At 46.1% G+C, this 22,290-nt stretch overlaps 2 protein-coding genes across 2 annotated transcripts; both read left to right on the forward strand.

Moving 5' to 3' along the window:
- Positions 1-1,302: 1,302 nt before the first annotated feature.
- On the forward strand, positions 1,303-8,012 carry LOC108415360 (dual specificity protein phosphatase 13-like). The gene is made up of 3 exons (XM_017688382.2): positions 1,303-1,484; positions 6,036-6,253; positions 7,636-8,012. Exons 1-3 carry the CDS (start codon positions 1,363-1,365, stop codon positions 7,821-7,823), a joined length of 528 nt encoding a protein of 175 aa, XP_017543871.2. The 5' UTR covers positions 1,303-1,362; the 3' UTR covers positions 7,824-8,012.
- A 7,088-nt stretch (positions 8,013-15,100) lies between these two features.
- On the forward strand, positions 15,101-18,572 carry LOC108415359 (dual specificity protein phosphatase 13-like). The gene is made up of 3 exons (XM_017688381.2): positions 15,101-15,229; positions 16,257-16,474; positions 18,125-18,572. The coding sequence occupies exons 1-3, from the start codon at positions 15,102-15,104 to the stop codon at positions 18,334-18,336; spliced, it is 558 nt and encodes a 185-aa protein (XP_017543870.1). The 5' UTR covers position 15,101; the 3' UTR covers positions 18,337-18,572.
- The last annotated feature ends 3,718 nt before the right edge of the window (positions 18,573-22,290 follow it).

Genomic DNA, 22,290 nt, shown 5'->3' on the forward strand with positions numbered 1-22,290 from the left:
CCGGTCGATCTACGTTCCCACCCTCACCTATGGTCATGAGCTTTGGGTAATGACCGAAAGAATAAGATCGCGAATACAAGCGGCCAAAATGAGTTTCCTCCGCAGCGTGGCTGGACTCTCCCTTAGAGATAGGGTGAGAAGTTCAGTCATCCAGGAGGGACTCGGAGTAGAGCCGCTGCTTCTCCACGTCGAGAGGAGCCAGCTGAGGTGGTTCGGGCATCTGGTTAGGATGCCTCCTGGACGCCTCCCTCGGGAGGTGTCACAGGCAAGTCCACCAGGGAGGAGACCCCGGGGAAGACCCAGAACACGCTGGCGTGACTATATTGCCCAGCTGGCCTGGGAGCGCCTCAGAATCCCCCCCGGAGAGCTAGTGGAAGTGGCTGGGGAAAGGGAGGTCTGGGCCTCATTGCTTAGGATGCTGTCCCCACGACCCCGAACCCCAGAGAAGCGGAAGATGATGGATGGATGGATGGATGGATGGATGGATGGATGGATGGATGGATGGATGGATGGATGCACGTGTCTGTGTGTGTGTATGTCTCATACTAAGTACTTTCCTATATTCCCTATTAATGATAATGATTTTGATTTTCATTGCTGTCAGGACAAAACTCAGTATCTCCATTATTGTATCGTTTTTCAGTTTGTGACATAATTTGAAAACGCCTGTTGCTCATTATCTTATATGTAAATTAAACGAGGAGCAGACTTGAAGAAATGACCCAAAATGGCTTGGGAAGACGTCTGGTTCCATTGACTTACATTAAAAATTAAGAATGTTTTTTCCTCCTCCTGTAAAGTTACCATTTCAGAGATATGAGGTTTTGTTCTGACAGAATATAATGCATATACATATACATATATGTATATGCATGTACAAACATATCATTATTGTCTGAACAAAACCTCATATCTCTGAAATGGTAACTTTACAGGAGGAGGAAAAAACATTCTTAATTTTTAATGTAAGTCAATGGAACCAGACGTCTTCCCAAGCCATTTTGGGTCATTTCTTCAAGTCTGCTCCTCGTTTAATGTGATATGCATGTTTGTGAAATTTTAAATTGAACAGTAGGACAGAGATTCACTGAAATGCGTGTTGGCCTAAATCCCAGTACACCTCAGTGCGATTCCCTCCCGGTGTAAGAGTCCACACGTATGTTCACTCAGCGTTAGAGTGCGCTGCTGAAATGCTGAAACTCAGTAGGCAAATCTGTTAGTGTCCGTTTATGAGTCCATCAGTGGGGATTTAAATTTAGAGCAGTGGGCTGCACCTGCTGCGGTCACTCTGTCTGGAGCAGATCCACCGGGTCAAACCAGCGGCGTCCCTGAGCAGGCACAGAGCGCGGGTCACGGGTCAGCATGTGTGATGGACAGAGAGAGGGAACTCCTTCAGTGAAGGAGCTGGAGAAGGTTCTGTACGGAGGGAAACGGAGCGGACATCATGTGGATGAAGTCTGGCCCAACCTGTTCCTGGGAGACATGTGAGTTGGGTTTGGGTTACAGGTCCATCAGAGCTGCTTTTAAAGAGCTCGATCAGTCCGGACACCTCCGCCTTCCGAAATCAAAAGGCTTAGTGTAGCGCGTAAACACGAGTGACCATGCTGTTCACGTCCCGCTCAGTACAGAGTGGATACCGCACAGCAAAGACAGCTTGTTCTGAATTCAGCAGGTTGTGATGTTGCAGCAGTTTAGCTCCACCCATTCAGCTACAGCGGTTTAGCTCCACCCATTCAGCTACAGCGGTTTAGCTCCACCCATTCAGCTACAGCGATTTAGCTCCACCCATTCACCTACAGCAGTTTAGATCCACCCATTCACCTACAGCAGTTTAGCTCCACCCATTCAGCCTACAGCAGTCTAGCCCCACCCATTCACCTACAGCAGTTTAGCTCCACCCATTAAGCCTATAGTGGTTTAGCCCCACCATTCAGCCACAGCGGTTTAGCTCCACCCATTCAGCTACAGCGATTTAGCTCCACCCATTCACCTACAGCAGTTTAGATCCACCCATTCACCTACAGCAGTTTAGCTCCACCCATTCAGCCTACAGCAGTCTAGCCCCACCCATTCACCTACAGCAGTTTAGCTCCACCCATTAAGCCTATAGTGGTTTAGCCCCACCATTCAGCCACAGCAGTTTAGCTCCACCATTCACCAACAGCAGTTTAGTCACACCCATTCCGCTACAGAGGTTTAGCTCCACCCATTCAGCTACAGCAGTTTAGCTCCACCCATTAAACCTACAGCTGTTTAGTTCCACCATTGACCTACAGCGGTTTAGCTCCACCATTCACCAACAGCAGTTTAGCCACACCCATTCACCTACAGCAGTTTAGCCACACCCTTTCAGCTACAGCAGTTTAGCCCCACCCATTCAGGCTACAGCAGTTTAGCTCCACCCATTGAACTACAGCAGTTTAGCTCCACCATTCACCAACAGCAGTTCAGCCACACCCATTCAGCTACAGCAGTTTAGCCCCACCCATTCAGGCTACAGCAGCTTAGCTCCACCCATTAAACTTACAGCTGTTTAGCTCCACCATTCAGCTACAGCGGTTTAGCTCCACCCATTCAGGCCACAGTAGTTTAGCTCCACGATTCAGCCACAGCGGTTTAGCCCCACCCATTCAGGCTACAGTGTTTTAGCCACACCCATTCAGGCCACAGAGGTTTAGCTCCACCCATTCAGTCTACAGTGGTTTAGCTCCACCCATTGAACTACAGCGGTTTAGCCCCACCACTCAACCACAGCGGTTTAGCTCCACCATTCACCAACAGCAGTTTAGTCACACCCATTCCGCTACAGAGGTTTAGCTCCACCCATTCAGCTACAGCAGTTTAGCTCCACCCATTAAACCTACAGCTGTTTAGTTCCACCATTGACCTACAGCGGTTTAGCTCCACCATTCACCAACAGCAGTTTAGCCACACCCATTCACCTACAGCAGTTTAGCCACACCCATTCAGCTACAGCAGTTTAGCCCCACCCATTCAGGCTACAGCAGTTTAGCTCCACCCATTGAACTACAGCAGTTTATCTCCACCATTCAGCCACAGCGGTTTAGCTCCACCCATTAAACCTACGCAGTTTAGCTCCACCATTCACCAATAGCAGTTCAGCCATACCCATTCAGCTACAGCAGTTTAGCCCCACCCATTCAGGCTACAGCAGTTTAGCTCCACCCATTAAACTTACAGCTGTTTAGCTCCACCATTCAGCTACAGTGGTTTAGCTCCACCCATTCAGGCCACAATAGTTTAGCTCCACGATTCAGCTACAGCGGTTTAGCCCCACCCATTCAGGCTACAGTGTTTTAGCCACACCCATTCAGGCCACAGAGGTTTAGCTCCACCCATTCAGTCTACAGTGGTTTAGCTCCACCCATTGAACTACAGCGGTTTAGCCCCACCACTCAACCACAGCGGTTTAGCTCCACCATTCAGCTACAGTGGTTTAGCTCCACCCATTGAACTACAGCGGTTTAGCCCCACCATTCAGCTACAGCGGTTTAGCTCCACCCATTGAACTACAGCGGTTTAGCCCCACCATTCAGCTACAGTGGTTTAGCTCCACCCATTGAACTACAGCGGTTTAGCTCCACCATTCAGCTACAGCGGTTTAGCTCCACCCATTGAACTACAGCGGTTTAGCTCCACCATTCAGCCACAGCGGTTTAGCTCCACCCATTGAACTACAGCGGTTTATCTCCTCCATTCAGCTACAGCGGTTTATCTCCTCCATTCAGCTACTCCACTTGTAAACCTTCCCTTTCACTCTTGCTGCTGTCCTTCTGTCACACATCAGCCCTGACACCCGTCTCCACCCACTCCATCCTGCCTGCACCCTCTTCCTCACCTCTTTTCTACACTGTCCATTGCTCTGGATGGTTGACCCAAGATATTTGAAGTCATCCACCTTTACGACCTCTAATCCTTGCATCTTCACCTTTCCACCTGCCTCCCTCTCATTCACACACATGTATTCCGTCTTTTCTCTACTGACCTTCATTCCTCTCCTCTCCAGTGCAAACCTCCACCTCTCCAGATTCTCCTCCACCTGCTCTCTACTCTCACCACAGGTTACAATGTCATCTGCAAACACCTTTCCATTCTTCATCCTTTTTAAAGCTGCCCTCACTTCCACCTTACTAATTCTCTGCACTTCCTGATCCACTATCTCTCCCCCCGTTGTCCTCCTCTCTCTCTCGTTTTCCTCATTCATTAGTTCTTCAAAGTCCTCCTTCCATCTACTCATCACTCTCTGTTCACTCACTAGTACATTTCCCTCTCTATCCTTTATCAGCCTAACCTGCTGTACATCCTTTCCAGCTCTGTCTCTCTGTTTAGCCAAGCGATACAAGTCCTTTACTCCTTCTTTACTGTCCAGCCTCTCATACAGCTCATCATAGGCCTGAGCCTTTGCCTTTGCCACCAATCTTTTCACTATGCGACCAGCCTCACGGTACTCCTGCCTACTTCCTTCATCTCTCTGGTTATCCCACTTTTTCTTAGCTGCCTTCTTCTTCTGAATGCTCTCCTGGACTTCCTCATTCCACCACCAACTTTCCTCGTCTTCTTTCCTCTGACCAGACGAAACACCCAACACATTCCTGCCAGTTTCTCTCACCACCTTAGCTGTAGTTTCCCAGTCCTCAGGCAGCTCCTCACTGCCTCCAAGGGCCTGTTGCAATTTTCCCCTGAACTGCCTGCAACCATCCTCCTCCTTCAGCTTCCAACATCTAATCTTTGGCTCTGTCTTCTCTCTCTTCCTCTTCTTTGTTTCTAACCTCATTCTACAGACAACCACCCTGTGCTGCCTTGCTACACTTTCCCCTGGTACCACTTTACAATCTCCAATCTCCTTTAGGTGGCATCTCCTGCTAAGGATATAATCCACCTGTGTGCACCTACCTCCACTCTTGTATGTCACCCTGTGTTCTTCCCTCTTCTGAAAATACGTGTTCACCACAGCCATTTCTGTTCTCTCTGCAAAATCTACAACCATCTGACCTTCTGCATTTCTGTCTTTCACACCATACATACCCAGCACCTCTTCATCCCCTCTGTTCCCTTCACCAACATGTCCACTGAAGTCTGCACCAATCACTAATCTCTCCTCTCTAGGGACACCATCTACCACTTCATCCATCTTACTCCAAAATTCCTCTTTCTCCTCTAACTGACAACCAACCTGTGGTGCATATGAACTGACCACATTCAAAATCACACCATCAACCTCCAACTTCAGGCTCATGATCCTATCTGACACTTTCTTTACATCCAGAACACTTTTCCCAAGCTGTTCCTTTAGGATTATCCCTACTCCATTTCTCTTCCTCTCTACACCATGATAGAACAGTTTGAATCCACCTCCAATGTTCCTGGCCTTGCTTCCTTTCCATCTGGTCTCCTGGACACACAGAATATCTACCTTCCTTCTCTCCATCATGTCTGCAAGCTCTCTGCCTTTACCAGTCGTTGTCCCTATGTTCAGAGTTCCTACTCTAACCTCCACACTCCTGCCTTTCCTTCTCTCTCGCTGCCTTCTAACCCGCCTTCCTCCTCTCCTCTTTGATGGTCTTCGACCCACAGGAGTCCAATTTCCACCGGCACCCTGCTGGTCAACAGCACCGGAGGTGGTCGTTGTTAACCCGGGCCTCGACCGATCCGGTATGGCGATCATATTTGTGATCCACATGATAGTTTTGGCACAAGTTTTACGCCGGATGCCCTTCCTGACGCAACCCTCACCATTTATCCGGGCTTGGGACCGGCACCAGAAGTACACTAAGTATTCTGACTACAGTAATTTAGCCCCACCCATTCAGACTACAGTAATTTAGCCCCACCCATTCAGACTACAGTAATTTAGCCCCACCCATTCAGACTACAGTAATTTAGCCACACCCATTCAGGCTGCAGTAGTTTGTAATCATATGTCAGATGAACCAAATCTAGGGTTAAGAGTTTTCCCAGGGCAGCTGAACATAATCAAATCCTCACAGCAATCTTCCATTGATTTCTGCTCATAGGTCAATAGCTAATGACCGCTATGGCCTGTGGAAGCTGAGGATCTCTCACGTCCTGAATGCGGCCCATGGTAAAATGCACTGCCAGGGCAGCCATGAGTTTTACGGCTCGTCCATAGAATACTTCGGCGTACCTGCGGATGACTCGCCCTCCTTCAACCTGTCTGTTTATTTCCAGCCGTGTGCTGACCACATCCATCAGGTGCTGAGCTCACCTGGAGGTAAACCTGCTGCCAACTTCACCGCTATGGCAACAGCACACAACATAATTTACCTTTAATTTACCTCATTTGTATGCAGGCAGCTTTAACCCAGCTGTGCACTTTAACTGAATTTGCTGTATGTGGTAGAGTTTCTAATAAAGTGGCCAGTTTGAGGGAGCACAAGGTAGGTGTTTCTATTAAAGTGGCCAGTAAGTGGAGGTATAAGACAGGTGTTTCTAATAAAGTGGCCAGTTAGTGGAAGTTTAAAGCAGTTGTTTGTGATAAAGTGGCCAGTTAGTGGAAGTACCAGGTACAGGATGGGTAGTGTGAAGTGTTAGTGGATGGGCAGTGTTAAGTGTCAGAAGATGGGTGATGGTAAGTGTTAGAGGATGAGTAGTGTTACATTAGTGAATGGGCAGTGTTAAGTTATTAGATGGGCGATGTTAAGTTATTGGATGGGCAGTGTTAATTTGGTGGATGGCGGTGTTAAGTTAGATGGGCAGTGTTAAGTTGGTGGATGGTGGTGTTAAGTTAGATGGGCAGTGTTAAGTTAGTGAATGGTAGTGTTAAGTAAAATGGTCAGTGTTCAGTGAGATGGGCAGTGTTAAGTCAAATGGACCGTGTTAAGTTAGATGGCTGTGTTAAGTTAGATGGGCGGTGTTAAGTGAGACGGACAGTGTTAAGTCAGATGGGCAGTGTTAAGTGAAATGGGCAGTGTTAAGTTTGTGGATGGTGGTGTTAAGTTTGTGGATGGTGGTGTTAAGTTAGATGGGCATTGTTAAGTTAGATGGGCATTGTTAAGTTAGATGGGCAGTGTTAGATGGGCAGTGTTAAGTGAGATGGGCAATGTTAAGTTAGATGGTCAGTCTTCAGTGAGATGCTCAGTGTTAAGTCAGCGGGGGGTGTTAAGTTAGATGGGCAGTGTTAAGTTTGTGGATGGTGATGTTAAGTGAGATGAGCAGTGTTAAGTGAGATGGGCAGTGTTAAGTTTGTGGATGGTGGTGTTACGTTAGATGATCAGTGTTAAGTCAGGTGGGCGGTGTTAAGTGAGATGGGCAGTGTTAAGTGAGATGGGCAGTGTTAAGTTTGTGGATGATGGTGTTACGTTAGATGGTCAGTGTTAAGTCAGATGGGCAGTGTTAAGTCAGATGGGCGGTATTAAGTGAGATGGGCAGTGTTAAGTTTGTGGATGGTAGTGTTAAGTCAGATGGGTGGTGTTAAGTCAGATGGGCGGTGTTAAGTCAGATGGGTGGTGTTAAGTGAGATGGGCAGTGTTAAGTCAGATGGGCGGTGTTAAGTTAGATGGGCAGTGTTAAGTGAGATGGGCAGTGTTAAGTAGTGTTAGTGTTAGTGGTGAACAGTGATTATGAGGCTCTGAATCTGTGTTTGTTTGTGTTCAGCACGGTTGCTGGTACACTGTGCGGTGGGCGTGAGTCGCTCTGCTTCGTTGGTACTTGCCTACCTGATGATCCACCAGAAGCTCCCCCTGCTGGAGGCCATTAAAGCTGTCAAAGAGCACCGGTGGATTTTCCCCAACCGTGGATTCCTCAAACAGCTCAGAGCGCTGGATATCAGGCTATACGGATAAACAGCTCCGAGCGCTGGATATCAGGCTATACGGATAAACAGCTCAGAGCGCTGGATATCAGGTTATACAGATAAACAGCTCCGAGCGCTGGATATCAGGCTATACGGCTAAACAGCTCAGAGCGCTGGATATCAGGCTATACGGCTAAACAGCTCCGATCGCTGGATATCAGGCTATACGGCTAAACAGCTCCGAGCGCTGGATATCAGGCTATACGGCTAAACAGCTCCGAGCGCTGGATATCAGGCTATACGGATAAACAGCTCAGAGTGCTGGATATCAGGCTATACGGCTAAACAGCTCCGAGCGCTGGATATCAGGCTATGTGGCTAAACAGCTCCGAGCGCTGGATATCAGGCTATACAGATAAACAGCTCAGAGCGCTGGATATCAGGCTATGTGGCTAAACAGCTCCGAGCGCTGGATATCAGGCTATACAGATAAACAGCTCAGAGCGCTGGATATCAGGCTATGTGGCTAAACAGCTTCGAGCGCTGGATATCAGGCTATGCGGCTAACAGCCATGTTCCACCTGATCTACCCTGCTGTAAATACCCTGTGCATTCAGTCTACATGCTGTGATATATGTATATTCTGTGACTGTCTATGCAGATGTGTATTGCATTTATTCAGATTTGTTTGTCAGGAACTTTTGTTTGCTATTTGCATCATAAACTGCCCAGATGTACAGCACTGTGCGAAAGTCTGAGGCACCCAAGACACATTTTCAAAATCTATTTATTTGTGTAGTTTGTGTTTATTTGCTGAGAAAAGTTATTTGAATAAACAAAATGTATAGAATATGAATTAATAATAATGATTATATATATATATATAATATAAACAGTGATGTTCTGGATGTCAGTGTGTGTGTTTACCCATCTCCAAGCCGCTCCTCGAGGAAGTCCAGTATTATATGTAGTTAAAAAGCAGCTCCTGGTTTGACCAATCAGTGCTCAGTAAATTGAGCTCATGATGTAATTGATGATATTAACGAGTCTCTGTGGCGGCTGTGAAGGTGTCCAGGAAAAATATGGACCCGAGAAATTCTTGTTACTGTTTATTGTTTTTCTGTTTATTTGAATTATGAAGTGACTTTATTCTAATGTATATAATGTATAAACTTTCACTCAGTACTGTAAAAGTAGACATTAGTAAAAAGCATCAGGTAAGAAAACTGCTTAAAGGTGCAGTGTGTAAGATTGAAGTGGATCTATTAGCAGAAATTGAACATAGAAAACAAAACTATGTTTTCATTGATGTCTAATCACCTGTAACTATGAATCGTTGTGTTTACATTAGAATGAGCCTGTCATGTCTACAGAGGGACTCCTCTTCCATCAGAGGCCGTCGTGTTGCGCCACCACGCTTCTACTGTAGCCCAGGCACTGTAGCGGTGGTGGGGGACCATTCTGTGTTGCGAATAGTTGGAGAACCCAAATTTTGACAAATAGAGGATCAAACTTATTATTTAACACAAGAAAACGCGAGAGAGGGTGAATCCTCCCTGTCAAACAAGAGAAAATGTGAAGAACCAAACTGAAATGGTGACAGACGACGGAAAACCTGACGGCCACCGTGGGTTCTACTACACACTTGGAAAGGGAGGGGTGAGGGAGGGAGGTTCAGTTGGTTGCAATCTTCAACCTCACCACTAGACGTCACTAAATCTTACACACTGTACCTTTGAAGGGACATTCTGACCCAAAATGTGGGATTAATTCGTCAACATAAGCCATTACCATTTCCAGTGTATTGGGGGGGGGGCGCTATATCTGCAGTGCAAAATAGCTGGTACCAAAAAGCAAGTAGAGTCGAGTTGAGCCATACCATAGCATGTGGTGGAAAAGCAGCTTTTATTTAAGGAATAACTCAATCAGCTCGCAAAAAATAAGTGAATAAATTAAAACAGCCCACCACGAAATATCCCCCCAAAAGGGATACCTTTTACCTTCAAGACGCATCATCAGAAGGGGTTTCAAGTCTTTAATGCAGCGAATGTCACTCTAGAGACACAGCACTCTGAGAAGAGGGCAGGCGTGTTCACAACAGACGAAGCAACGTTTCAACTCTTCATTTTGGCTGGAGTGGCCCTGGAAGTACCATCCAGCACCTTCCAGCTGAGGAACTAAAGTCTTCAGACTCTGTTCTTCTCTTTTCTGTCTAAAATTAAACGCTAAAGCTCCGGAGTGAGAAGTGAAAGCAGTCGAGGAGAACGCAGTCCACAGCAGAATTAAATTAGACCTAAAAAACAGAATCAGGAGCTTTTAATTTGTTAAGTGTTAATGAGGGAAGCGTAGATCATTCACTAAAACACAAATGCACTCATCCATCAAAAACTGCGCTAATTTAAATTTCTCTTTTGATGCCTGTGATATAGCACGGCCTTCAAGCGTATAAATAACTCACAGGGAGATCTAGCCAGGCTGAAGTGTGGCCTCCACACGGCGGGGTTAGTTTGACACGCTGTTACAGCTAAGACCCCAGAGCAAACGACCAGAGACAACATATACATGTACATTCAGAACAGCTCATCTTTTGAGGTTTTAATGAAAATGAATTAAAAATGTACTCATGCAGAAGATGCATGTGACACTGTCATCAGGAGGTCATGAGTTCAATCCCTGGTGACGCCGCAGACGTCCATCACTGGGCGTCCAAGCGAGCACAGTTGTCCTCGGTCTCTCTGGGTGGGTAGGATGGCCCCCCGGTTTCCCCCATCACTCAATGCAATGCTAGCCAGTGCAGGCATCTGTTAGATCTGGTGGTTAGTGTTCTCCTCTGAGCGTGTTTAGCTGTCCAGTGACACGGCATCATTAGAAGCAGTTTGAAAAGATGTGGTGGTGCTTCACAGGCCTAGGAGGTATATATATATATATATATATATACACACACACACACACACACACACGTTCACGAGTCTCTGGTGTTACTGACCGTCTCTGGTGTTCCTCATATTAAAGGAAACACCAGAGACGTCTTTAATGATAGATGCATTTTACAGAACATCAAACCACACGCTGTCCAACAGGGAACGTCCACTAAAATATGGAATTTAATCCATTTGTGTTTCTATTTTTTCACAGTGACCTCAGAATAAAGTCGGTCACACCAGTGACGTCAGCTAGAAGCTTCATATGAGATCATGAGCTGAATGAGAAGATCTCTGAGAACTGAGAGACACAGTGGACTCACCATGAGCTTTTCTCCATAGATCCTCAGAAAACAGGTCAAAGGAGGTCGAGTGACGTCATCGGCATGACTTTTATTTCAGAATAAGAGACGCAGTAACACCAGAGACACGACGCCTGGGGGACTTTTATTATATAGTTTATAATATTTATTTGGCTTTTGTTTATTTATGTCATTTAAATCATATTTTCCACAGTCATGTAGAGATTATTGCAGTTACAACTGCAGAAAAACTAAATACGGCCTCAGCTTCACATACGACTGTGGGGACGAGCTCTTCTGTGGTGATTGGAATTCTATATGATCGATTAAAAACCAATAAAGACAGAGAATTGTTAAAATAACATTGTTTTATTTGAAAATGTAAATAAACTGTATGAAAAATAACTTTAAGTGTAATGTATCTGTAAACATGAGGGACACAGAAATGGACGTTTCTGTAGAATGACCTGTGAAGAGAATTTGTCGGTGTTGCGCAGCTTTGCATCACTAATCGTATCGAATTTGATGAACATATTTAAAATTTACATTTGGAAATCTTATCTGGTTCAGACAACATTGAGCTGTTTTGATTTATCAGACATTTTAGTGCCCCCTCATTGTGTTAGTTACCCCACCTGTGGTCAAATTCCAAAACGCTGTGCGAATAAATATGTAAAACAAAAAATGTCATAAAACGTAAGAATTTACGGCACATATTTTGTTTTTTTCCCCAATACTGTAAACTCAAAATAAAAACGATGTGCTAAATCTGCATAAGTGGTTCTGAAACATGTTCTACAGTGATGGTCAAGGTTCTTCCCCTCCTAGAGGTCATGAGGTCTGTAAGCTCCTGCACTACACACTTAGAAAAGAAGGGTTCTTTAGTAAAGAAAACGGTTCTGTTTAGAACTATGAGGTGTATATAGAACCATTTCAAGCTTAAAAGGTTCTTTGCATGGTGAGAAGGTTCTTCAGACTGAAGGAGAATGTGTTGTATACAGTTCTATATAGAACTTCACCATGTAAAGAACCCACACACACACCTTCTAAGCCGCTTCTGGGTCGGGAGGGTTGCTGGAGCCTATCCCAGCGGTCATCAGGAAGACAGGATACACCCCGGAGTGACAGACACATTTAGCATGTCCAATTGTCCTGACTGCATGTGGGAGGAAACCGGAGAACACGGGAAGAGCATGCAAACTCCACACAGAAAGAACCCTGGTTGCCCGGCTGGGGAATCGAACCCAGGCCCTCCTCGCTGTGAGGCTACAGCGCTACCCACCGCGCCACTGTGCCGCCCATGTACAGAACCATTTAAGCATAAAATGAATCTATACATTCTCATGGTTCTAAAACATCCTTTACTAAAGAACCCTTGAGGAACCATCTTTTTAAGTGTGTAGACTCACTGTACTAGAACATGCAGTCTTCTCTCGGCGACTGCAGCCGGTCTGCTGAGCAGGTCTTCACTGTGTTTCACACACAGGTCTTAAGTCTATATTTAGATTCTGTAGTAAGTCCTTAAAGCCCCCCGGTGCCCCCCCAGCTGCCAAGGCTGCCGCTCATGAACAGTTTATTAATGACTCACTGTATATAATTCCCATAAATATACTTCAGTTAGCTTAAAGGGGAATTCCACCAAATTTTCCAAAGTTTCAGCATAACTCCGTGTGTGAGGTGTAATCAGAGGTTCAGAGCAGTTTGGTGTGAAACGGTTCAGACGTCTTTACAGTGGTGGTGATGGGAACCAGGCGTCGCCATGACTACAACACAGATATAGACACTTTATTTACCATCCAGAACCACCAGAGAACCTACACGAGTCTTCTGAGCTTATATGGAATGTTGATGATGGAAAATAGTGGAAAATCTAAAATATTCTTCTTTATTTATGTCTACACTGATATAAACAAAGCCTGCAAATATACATTCCATTTGTTTTATACTACTGATACAGTAAATAAACTCCCTAAAAACCCCAAAACGTAACTTCTCATACAGTAGAAGCTCATATATTGCATTACCAGCCAGCTTGTTGGGTTAATCACACAACAGTCACATCATTGTTATCTCATATTTTATTATTTTCAATTGTTGATATTTTAACACTATGAGGTTATCTGAGCTCTAGCCAGTAGAAGGGGCAGTACACATAATGCTTGACCTCAACTACAACTATGAGCAAAACCATAGGCTCACGAGCTACTGAATACTTTTATTGGCTTATTATCGAAACATCGGCATGAATCTTCACACACTTATATGCATAAGAGGGCAAACTGGTGCACGTTGGTTGTAAAATGATAGTGTATTTCCAAAAGTCTTCACTCCCCCATCCAAATCACTGAATCCAGGTGTTCCAGTCACTTCCGTGCCCACAGGTGTATAAAGCCGAGCCCCTAGGCCTGCAGACTGCTTCTACAGACATTAGTGAAAGAATGGGTCGCTCTCAGGAGCTCAGTGAATTCCAGCTTTAAAGCTCTAAGTGACCTTAAAGCTCCTGAACGTCTGTCTGTTTATGATCTTAGATCTGCAGATCCTGACCTTCAAACTCCTTCAGTAAAACCCAGAAAACGTGGAGAGGCTCTTTCAGCTCTTCTGCTTCTCCACTGAGGAGCTCAGTTCAGCTTTTATTAGACAGTCGAGCTCAGAGCTCACTTTACATAAACCCCTAAAAACGCAGCTCTTTAACTCAGAGCTTCAGTAAAGTTTACGGCTCTTTGGTCTTTTATCTCTTTAATCTGATCCGTGTTATTTTCTTAAATGATTTTCAATTAATGCTTATAGTTTCTTCTATTACTGTTAAGCATTATCACCTGTCTGTAAAGCACTTTGAGCTGCCACCAGTTTGAAAAGTGCTATATAAATGAATAATAATAATAATATTATTATTATTATTATTATTATTATTATTATCAGCAATTCAAAATCTTGAGGAAATACACTGACACTGACGTGGTGGTGGTGTGTTAGTGTGTGTTGTGCTGGTGCGAGTGGATCAGACACAGCAGCACTGCTGGAGGTTTTAAACACTGTGTCCACTCACTGTCCACTCTGTTAGACACTCCTACCTTGTCGGTCCACCTTGTAGATGTAAAGTCAGAGACGACAGCTCATCTGCTGCTGCACAGTTTGTGCTGGTCATCCTCTAGTCCTTCATCAGTGGTCACAGGACGCTGCCCACAGGACGCTGTCGGCTGGATATTTTTGGTTGGTGGACTATTCTCAGTCCAGCAGCGACACTGAGGTGTTTAAAAACTCCAGCAGCACTGCTGTGTCTGATCCACTCAGACCGGCGCAACACACACTAACACACCACCACCACGTCAGTGTTACTGCAGTGCTGAGAATGATCCACCACCCAAATAGTACCTGCTCTGTGAGGGTCCATGGGGGTCCTGACCACTGAAGAACAGGGTAACAGAGTATCAGATAAACAGATGGACTACAGTCTGTAACTGTAGAACTACAGAGTGCAGCTATACAGTAAGTGGAGCTGATAAGATGGACAATGAGGTGGTCAGAATGTTATGCCTGATGGGTATAAGTCACTATTTCAACCCAGTGAGTCATAGTTTGAACCTGAAAGTTTTGCATGTCCTCATTTGTACTGAAGTGCTTTATCAATAACGGGCCGAACCGACCAGCGCAAAGTATCGGTTGAGTCCCTCTTTTTCTAAAACTGCTCTTTAGTCTTATATTAAATTTTGTGTGAAGATCTAAAACAATTAAACACAACAAATGTGCAAAAACAGAAGAAATCTGAAGGGGTTAAATACTTCTTATGGCACTTTAAATACTAAAACAAAAGCAGCCCAAGTATTGGCCCCTGTGGAACTCCACACATGACAGTAGTTGGGTCTGAATACAGTCCATGAACTCCCACGAACTGCTGTTCATTACTCAAATAAGCCTGAACAGAATGTGTGTGTTTGTGTAAGGGGTTTGGGCCATGTGGCATCCGAAGCCCGTGTATGTGTGTGTGAGTAACAGTACACTGATGTACTAAATATGGCGGTGGTCCAGTGAGCCCACCTGCTCTCTCTGATCACTAGCACAAACCCTTCACACACACGGGTCTGATCGGCACACTGATAATCAGAGATGACTGCTCAGAAGAACCAGAGAAAGGAGTACCTGTGCGTGAAGGATCTGGAGAAAGTTCTGGACTCCTGCACTCTGGAGCTGAACCAGATTGACGAGGTCTGGCCAAACCTGTACATCGGAAATGTGTACGTACTGACCGCTTCCTCTGTTCGCTCCACTTTGACACCTTACACTGTAAACAGTTCATCCTAAATAATGTACAGTACTGTATAAAAGTCTTCTGAGGAGCATTGATCTGTTCATAAGGACACAAACATTATAATAAATAGAAATATACAGGTAACACATTGTAATTAGATGAGCATGTTTCTTAGCTTAAAGGGGAAAATTCTGAGATGTTGAGATGTAAACAAAGTCATTCAGAGCAGCCTGATGGTTCACTGTAGAGAAACGTACCAACTCATGACGTCTTTACAGTGGTGGTGATGGGAACCAGACGTCGCCATGACTACAACACAAATATAAACTCTTCATTTACCATCCAGAACCACCAGAGAACCTACACGAGTCTTCTGAGTCTATATGGAATGTTGATGATGGAAAACAGTGGAAAATCTAAAATAATACGTTTTCTTTGGGGACAAAAACACCCTGCATGCGTCCCTCCACCATGGATGGGTTTTAGAAATATGTTTTTAGACAGTTCTCAGACTTTATCTCCAAAAAAATCATTTTAAATAACTTGTCTGGCATCAGGCAGCATATTCATAACCATGTAATACATTTCTGTGAGGAGCTTTTAGAGGTGGACGTCTGGTTCCTATCACCACCACTGTGAACGATTCTGACTAAGTAATTCTGAATCTGGGGAAGTTTCTCTAGAATGGAAAAGAGTTTTATTATTATTATTATTATTAAAACTTTTAATAATGATGGTTCACATTTGTATCTTTTCTGTCTTCTTTGTGGACACAAAACACATTTTATCCCCAACTTTTAGCCACTGCTGACTTGCTATTTATACCGGATGTCATAAAAACGTGCTGACCTGACCTGAACGTAGCCTTGGGACACGTTACGATATGTCAGATGTGAATTTGGCATCAGTTACCTGCCTCTGTCACAACAGTGTGATATATTCTGCCCGTTCTACAGGACTCTGGCATACCTCCCCACTCCCCACTCACCATCTCTGTCTCTCTCTGTCTGCAGGAGAATTGCCCAGAACAGGGCGGCTCTGCAGCGCCTGGGGATCACCCACATCCTGAACGCTGCGCACTCCAAGCGCGGCAGCATCGGGGACCAGAACTTCTACGGCACCAGCTTTGTTTACTGCGGAATTCCAGCAGAGGACTCGTCTTACTTTGACCTGGACATCTACTTCAGACCAGCGGCTGAGTTTATCCACAAAGGCCTGAAAACGCCTGACGGTGAGAGACTCTCAACTGGAACACCCACTAACCCATATCTCCTAATCCCTACCCCCTCACTCCTACCCACTAACCCATATCTCCTAATCCATACCCCCTCACTCCTACCCACTAACCCATATCTCCTAATCCCTACCCCCTCACTCCTACCCACTAACCCATATCTCCTAATCCATACCCCCTCACTCCTACCCACTAACCCATATCTCCTAATCCCTACCCCCTCACTCCTACCCACTAACCCATATCTCCTAATCCCTACCCCCTCACTCCTACCCACTAACCCATATCTCCTAATCCCTACCCCCTCACTCCTACCCACTAACCCATATCTCCTAATCCCTACCCCCTCACTCCTACCCACTAACCCATATATCCTAATCCATACCCCCTCACTCCTACCCACTAACCCATATCTCCTAATCCATACCCCCTCACTCTTACCCACTAACCCATATCTCCTAATCCCTACCCCCTCACTCCTACCCACTAACCCATATATCCTAATCCATACCCCCTCACTCCTACCCACTAACCCATATATCCTAATCCTTACCCCCTCACTCCTACCCACTAACCCATATCTCCTAATCCATACCCCCTCACTCTTACCCACTAACCCATATATCCTAATCCATACCCCCTCACTCTTACCCACTAACCCATATCTCCTAATCCATACCCCCTCACTCCTACCCACTAACCCATATATCCTAATCCTTACCCCCTCACTCCTACCCACTAACCCATATATCCTAATCCATACCCCCTCACTCCTACCCACTAACCCATATATCCTAATCCATACCCCCTCACTCCTACCCACTAACCCATATATCCTAATCCTTACCCCCTCACTCCTACCCACTAACCCATATATCCTAATCCATACCCCCTCACTCCTACCCACTAACCCATATATCCTAATCCTTACCCCCTCACTCCTACCCACTAACCCATATCTCCTAATCCATACCCCCTCACTCTTACCCACTAACCCATATATCCTAATCCATACCCCCTCACTCTTACCCACTAACCCATATCTCCTAATCCATACCCCCTCACTCCTACCCACTAACCCATATATCCTAATCCTTACCCCCTCACTCCTACCCACTAACCCATATATCCTAATCCATACCCCCTCACTCTTACCCACTAACCCATATCTCCTAATCCATACCCCCTCACTCCTACCCACTAACCCATATATCCTAATCCTTACCCCCTCACTCCTACCCACTAACCCATATATCCTAATCCATACCCCCTCACTCTTACCCACTAACCCATATATCCTAATCCATACCCCCTCACTCCTACCCACTAACCCATATATCCTAATCCATACCCCCTCACTCCTACCCACTAACGAGTGAACGAAAGCACCTTATAAATGCTGACTTTGTATACATTTAGCTCAGTATATATTTTAAATGCATTGTTTATTATATATTGAATATGTTTAGTATATAAAATTTTATATGTAATTGTATATATTTATATATATACTTAATTTTTTAAATAGTTTGAACCAACTGAGTAGAATGGTCTATATAAGTAATTGATATTGTATATAAAGGCAGCGTACAGTACACGTTACATGTCATCCCACTAAGACTGTTCTGTATGAATTACCCCCTCTAGGGAAGGTGCTGGTACACTGCATTATGGGTATGAGCCGTTCATCCACGCTGGTGCTGGCGTATCTGATGCTGTATCACCACATACCGCTCCGCTCAGCCATCCAGCGCCTCATTCGCAAACGAGCCATCTACCCCAACAGGAACTTCCTGGCTCTGCTTCTGGACCTGGACCTGCAGCTGAAGAGGAAACGAAAAACCTGCATACTGCTGTAAACAAACAAACAAACAAACAAACAAACAAACAAACAAACAAACCAACAACAGACTGCATCTGCCCTGTTCGTAAGCGCTCAGTGTTTACAGATCAGAGATCATGAAAAGAGGACGTGAGACTCTAGAAGAGCCACTCAGAACTCCACCAATAAGATAAAGGCCTGAGCCAATAGAACGGCAGCGTTCAAACTCATCTGAGCCAATAGGAGAGCAGGATTAAAACACAGTAAATCAGAGCTCGCCCTGTTTTGAGTGGACTGACTTTGCACTGTAGAGTAGTTGAGCCATCAGGGTAGTGGCCTAGCATAACTGAGCCAATAGGAATAGCTTAATCAATACAATGGATCATGGGAGCATGAGATAAAAGAGTGACATCACAAAACTACTCTCACTGGCCATTTTATTGGAAACACCTCCCTTATAGCTCCACTGTGCAGGTGCAGAGTTACAGACTGCAGTCCATCTACTGCTGCAGTTTTTCAGCCTCCACTAGTCACAGTGATCGGTGGTCAGTTTGGTCAGTTTTTACACACATTAGTATCACAGCAAGGTTGAGAGTGGACCGTCCACCCAAAAATATCCAGACAAGAGTGGCTCTGTGGGCAAAAACTGAAGGGCCAGAGGATGACCCACACAAACTGTGCATCAACAGCTACAGTCACTAATTATACACCACCAAGGAGCTACAGGAGGGGAGTTTCTGATAAAGTAGATTGGACTGTATGTGAAATATACTCACATACACGCTACACAAGTGATGTATCATGAGATATGTGTGTTAAATGTGCCCTAATCACGGCGCATCATCTCACAGTCTGCTCTGTTTAGGTCCATTATGGTACAAAGCATTAAAATAAGAGTTGATCTCATAGTAAAGCAGCATTAGAGGCCACGTTTAGAGTGAAAATCGCTGAGAAGACCATCTGCATCACAGGGAACACATACATACACCACCATTCAGAGGTTTGACATGTATTAATTACTGCTGTTATTATAGTCAATAATAACATACACAGTACGCACTGAAACATTATAAACTAGACTTTTGAAGGTATTAAGGTGTTAAAGCATTATTATATGACAAATAAGAGACTAATTATCATTGTACAGTTATTTCTTATGATGTTAAATGGCTTAAGATATTCATTTTTTTAAGTACTCCTTTGTGAATATTAATTTATTCGAATTTTATCTGGAGCTAATTTTATTAGAACTTTATTCTGGATATTAACTTAACTTTATTAGAAAATAATTCTGTTTTGTTACGAATTTATTCTGAATATTAACTTTATTAGAACTGGCTGCCACACACAATGATGAGCAACTGAAAGCTCTTGTTGTCCTCATGCAGTTCATTGCTGACTGGCAACAACAGCCTTCTCTCAACAAAGTACCCCAGGTAGCAAGTATACATGGCTCACTGACATCGGTCAAATCATATTTGGCCAACGGGATTTTGGCCGGTGGGCCTACACTCGCCTGACATTAGCTGCCAATCACTGGGCCTCATTCACCAATATCTTCATAAGCTCCTTCTTAAATGTGTTATTGAGAAAGTTTCTGAGGAAAAGTCCACGTCAGATTCATGACGTAATCTTGAACCCCAGAACTGGTCTTTGTGATTCCTCTTAAGAACGGTTGGTAAATGAGGCCCAGTGTTAGATGGTGGGCCTTTAGTGTCCTTATGCTGGCTAGAGGTCAATGTTGGATGGTGAGCCTATGCTGGATTGATGTCAGCTAGAGTTCAACATTAGGTGATACATATGGTGGGCCTGACGTTGGTGGGAGATCAGTGTTAGACGGTGGGCATACGCTGGCCTGACGTTGGCTGGAGATCAGTGTTGGATGGTGGGTATATGCTGGCCTGACGTTGGCTGGAGATCAGTGTTGGATGGTGGGCGTACGCTGGCCTGACGTTGGCTGGAGATGAGCATTAGACGGTGGGCATACACTGGCCTGACGTTGGCTGGAGATCAGTGTTGGATGGTGGGCGTACACTGGCCTGCTGTTGGCTGGAGATCAGCGTTAGACGGTGGGCGTACACTGGCCTGCTGTTGGCTGGAGATCAGCGTTAGACGGTGGGCGTACGCTGACCTACCATTGGCTGGAGATCAACGTTAGACGGTGGGCGTACACTGGCCTGACGTTGGCTGGAGATCAGTGTTAGACGGTGGGCGTACGCTGGCCTGACGTTGGCTGGAGATCAGTGTTGGATGGTGGGCGTACGCTGGCCTGACGTTGGCTGGAGATCAGTGTTGGATGGTGGGTATATGCTGGCCTGACGTTGGCTGGAGATCAGTGTTGGATGGTGGGCGTACGCTGGCCTGACGTTGGCTGGAGATCAGCATTAGACGGTGGGCATACACTGGCCTGACGTTGGCTGGAGATCAGTGTTAGACGGTGGGCGTACGCTGGCTTGACGTTGGCTGGAGATCAGTGTTGGATGGTGGGCGTACGCTGGCCTGACGTTGGCTGGAGATCAGTGTTGGATGGTGGGTATATGCTGGCCTGACGTTGGCTGGAGATCAGTGTTGGATGGTGGGCGTACGCTGGCCTGACGTTGGCTGGAGATCAGCATTAGACGGTGGGCATACACTGGCCTGACGTTGGCTGGAGATCAGTGTTGGATGGTGGGCGTACGCTGGCCTGACGTTGGCTGGAGATCAGTGTTAGACGGTGGGCGTACGCTGGCTTGACGTTGGCTGGAGATCAGTGTTGGATGGTGGGCGTACGCTGGCCTGACGTTGGCTGGAGATCAGTGTTGGATGGTGGGTATATGCTGGCCTGACGTTGGCTGGAGATCAGTGTTGGATGGTGGGCGTACGCTGGCCTGACGTTGGCTGGAGATCAGCATTAGACGGTGGGCATACACTGGCCTGACGTTGGCTGGAGATCAGTGTTGGATGGTGGGCGTACGCTGGCCTGACGTTGGCTGGAGATCAGCGTTAGACGGTGGGCGTACGCTGACCTGACATTGGCTGGAGATCAACGTTAGACAGTGGGCGTACACTGGCCTGACGTTGGCTGGAGATCAGTGTTAGACGGTGGGCGTACGCTGGCTTGACGTTGGCTGGAGATCAGTGTTGGATGGTGGGCGTACGCTGGCCTGACGTTGGCTGGAGATCAGTGTTGGATGGTGGGTATACGCTGGCCTGACGTTGGCTGGTGATCAGTGTTGGATGGTGGGCGAACGCTGGCCTGAAGTTGGCTGGAGATCAGTGTTGGATGGTGGATATACGCTGGCCTGACGTTGGCTGGAGATCAGTGTTGGATGGTGGGCGTACACTGGCCTGAAATTTGGCTGGAGATCAGTGTTGGATGTTGGGCATACGCTGGCCTGACGTTGGCTGGAGATCAGTGTTGGATGGTGGGCGTACGCTGGCCTGACGTTGGCTGGAGATCAGTGTTGGATGGTGGGTATACACTGGCCTGACGTTGGCTGGAGATCAGTGTTGGATGGTGGGTATACGCTGGCCTGACGTTGGCTGGAGATCAGTGTTGGATGGTGGGCGTACGCTGGCCTGACGTTGGCTGGAGATCAGCATTAGACGGTGGGTGTACACTGGCCTGACGTTGGCTGGAGATCAGTGTTGGATGGTGGGCGTACGCTGGCCTGACGTTGGCTGGAGATCAGCATTAGACGGTGGGCGTACACTGGCCTGACGTTGGCTGGAGATCAGCGTTAGACGGTGGGCGTACGCTGACCTGACATTGGCTGGAGATCAACATTAGACGGTGGGCGTACACTGGCCTGACGTTGGCTGGAGATCAGTGTTAGACGGTGGGCGTACGCTGGCTTGATGTTGGCTGGAGATCAGTGTTGGATGGTGGGCGTACGCTGGCCTGACGTTGGCTGGAGATCAGTGTTGGATGGTGGATATACGCTGGCCTGACGTTGGCTGGAGATCAGTGTTGGATGGTGGGCGTACGCTGGCCTGACGTTGGCTGGAGATC

The sequence above is a fragment of the Pygocentrus nattereri genome, chromosome 13 (assembly GCF_015220715.1).
Source record: "Pygocentrus nattereri isolate fPygNat1 chromosome 13, fPygNat1.pri, whole genome shotgun sequence".
Taxonomy (NCBI): domain Eukaryota; kingdom Metazoa; phylum Chordata; class Actinopteri; order Characiformes; family Serrasalmidae; genus Pygocentrus; species Pygocentrus nattereri.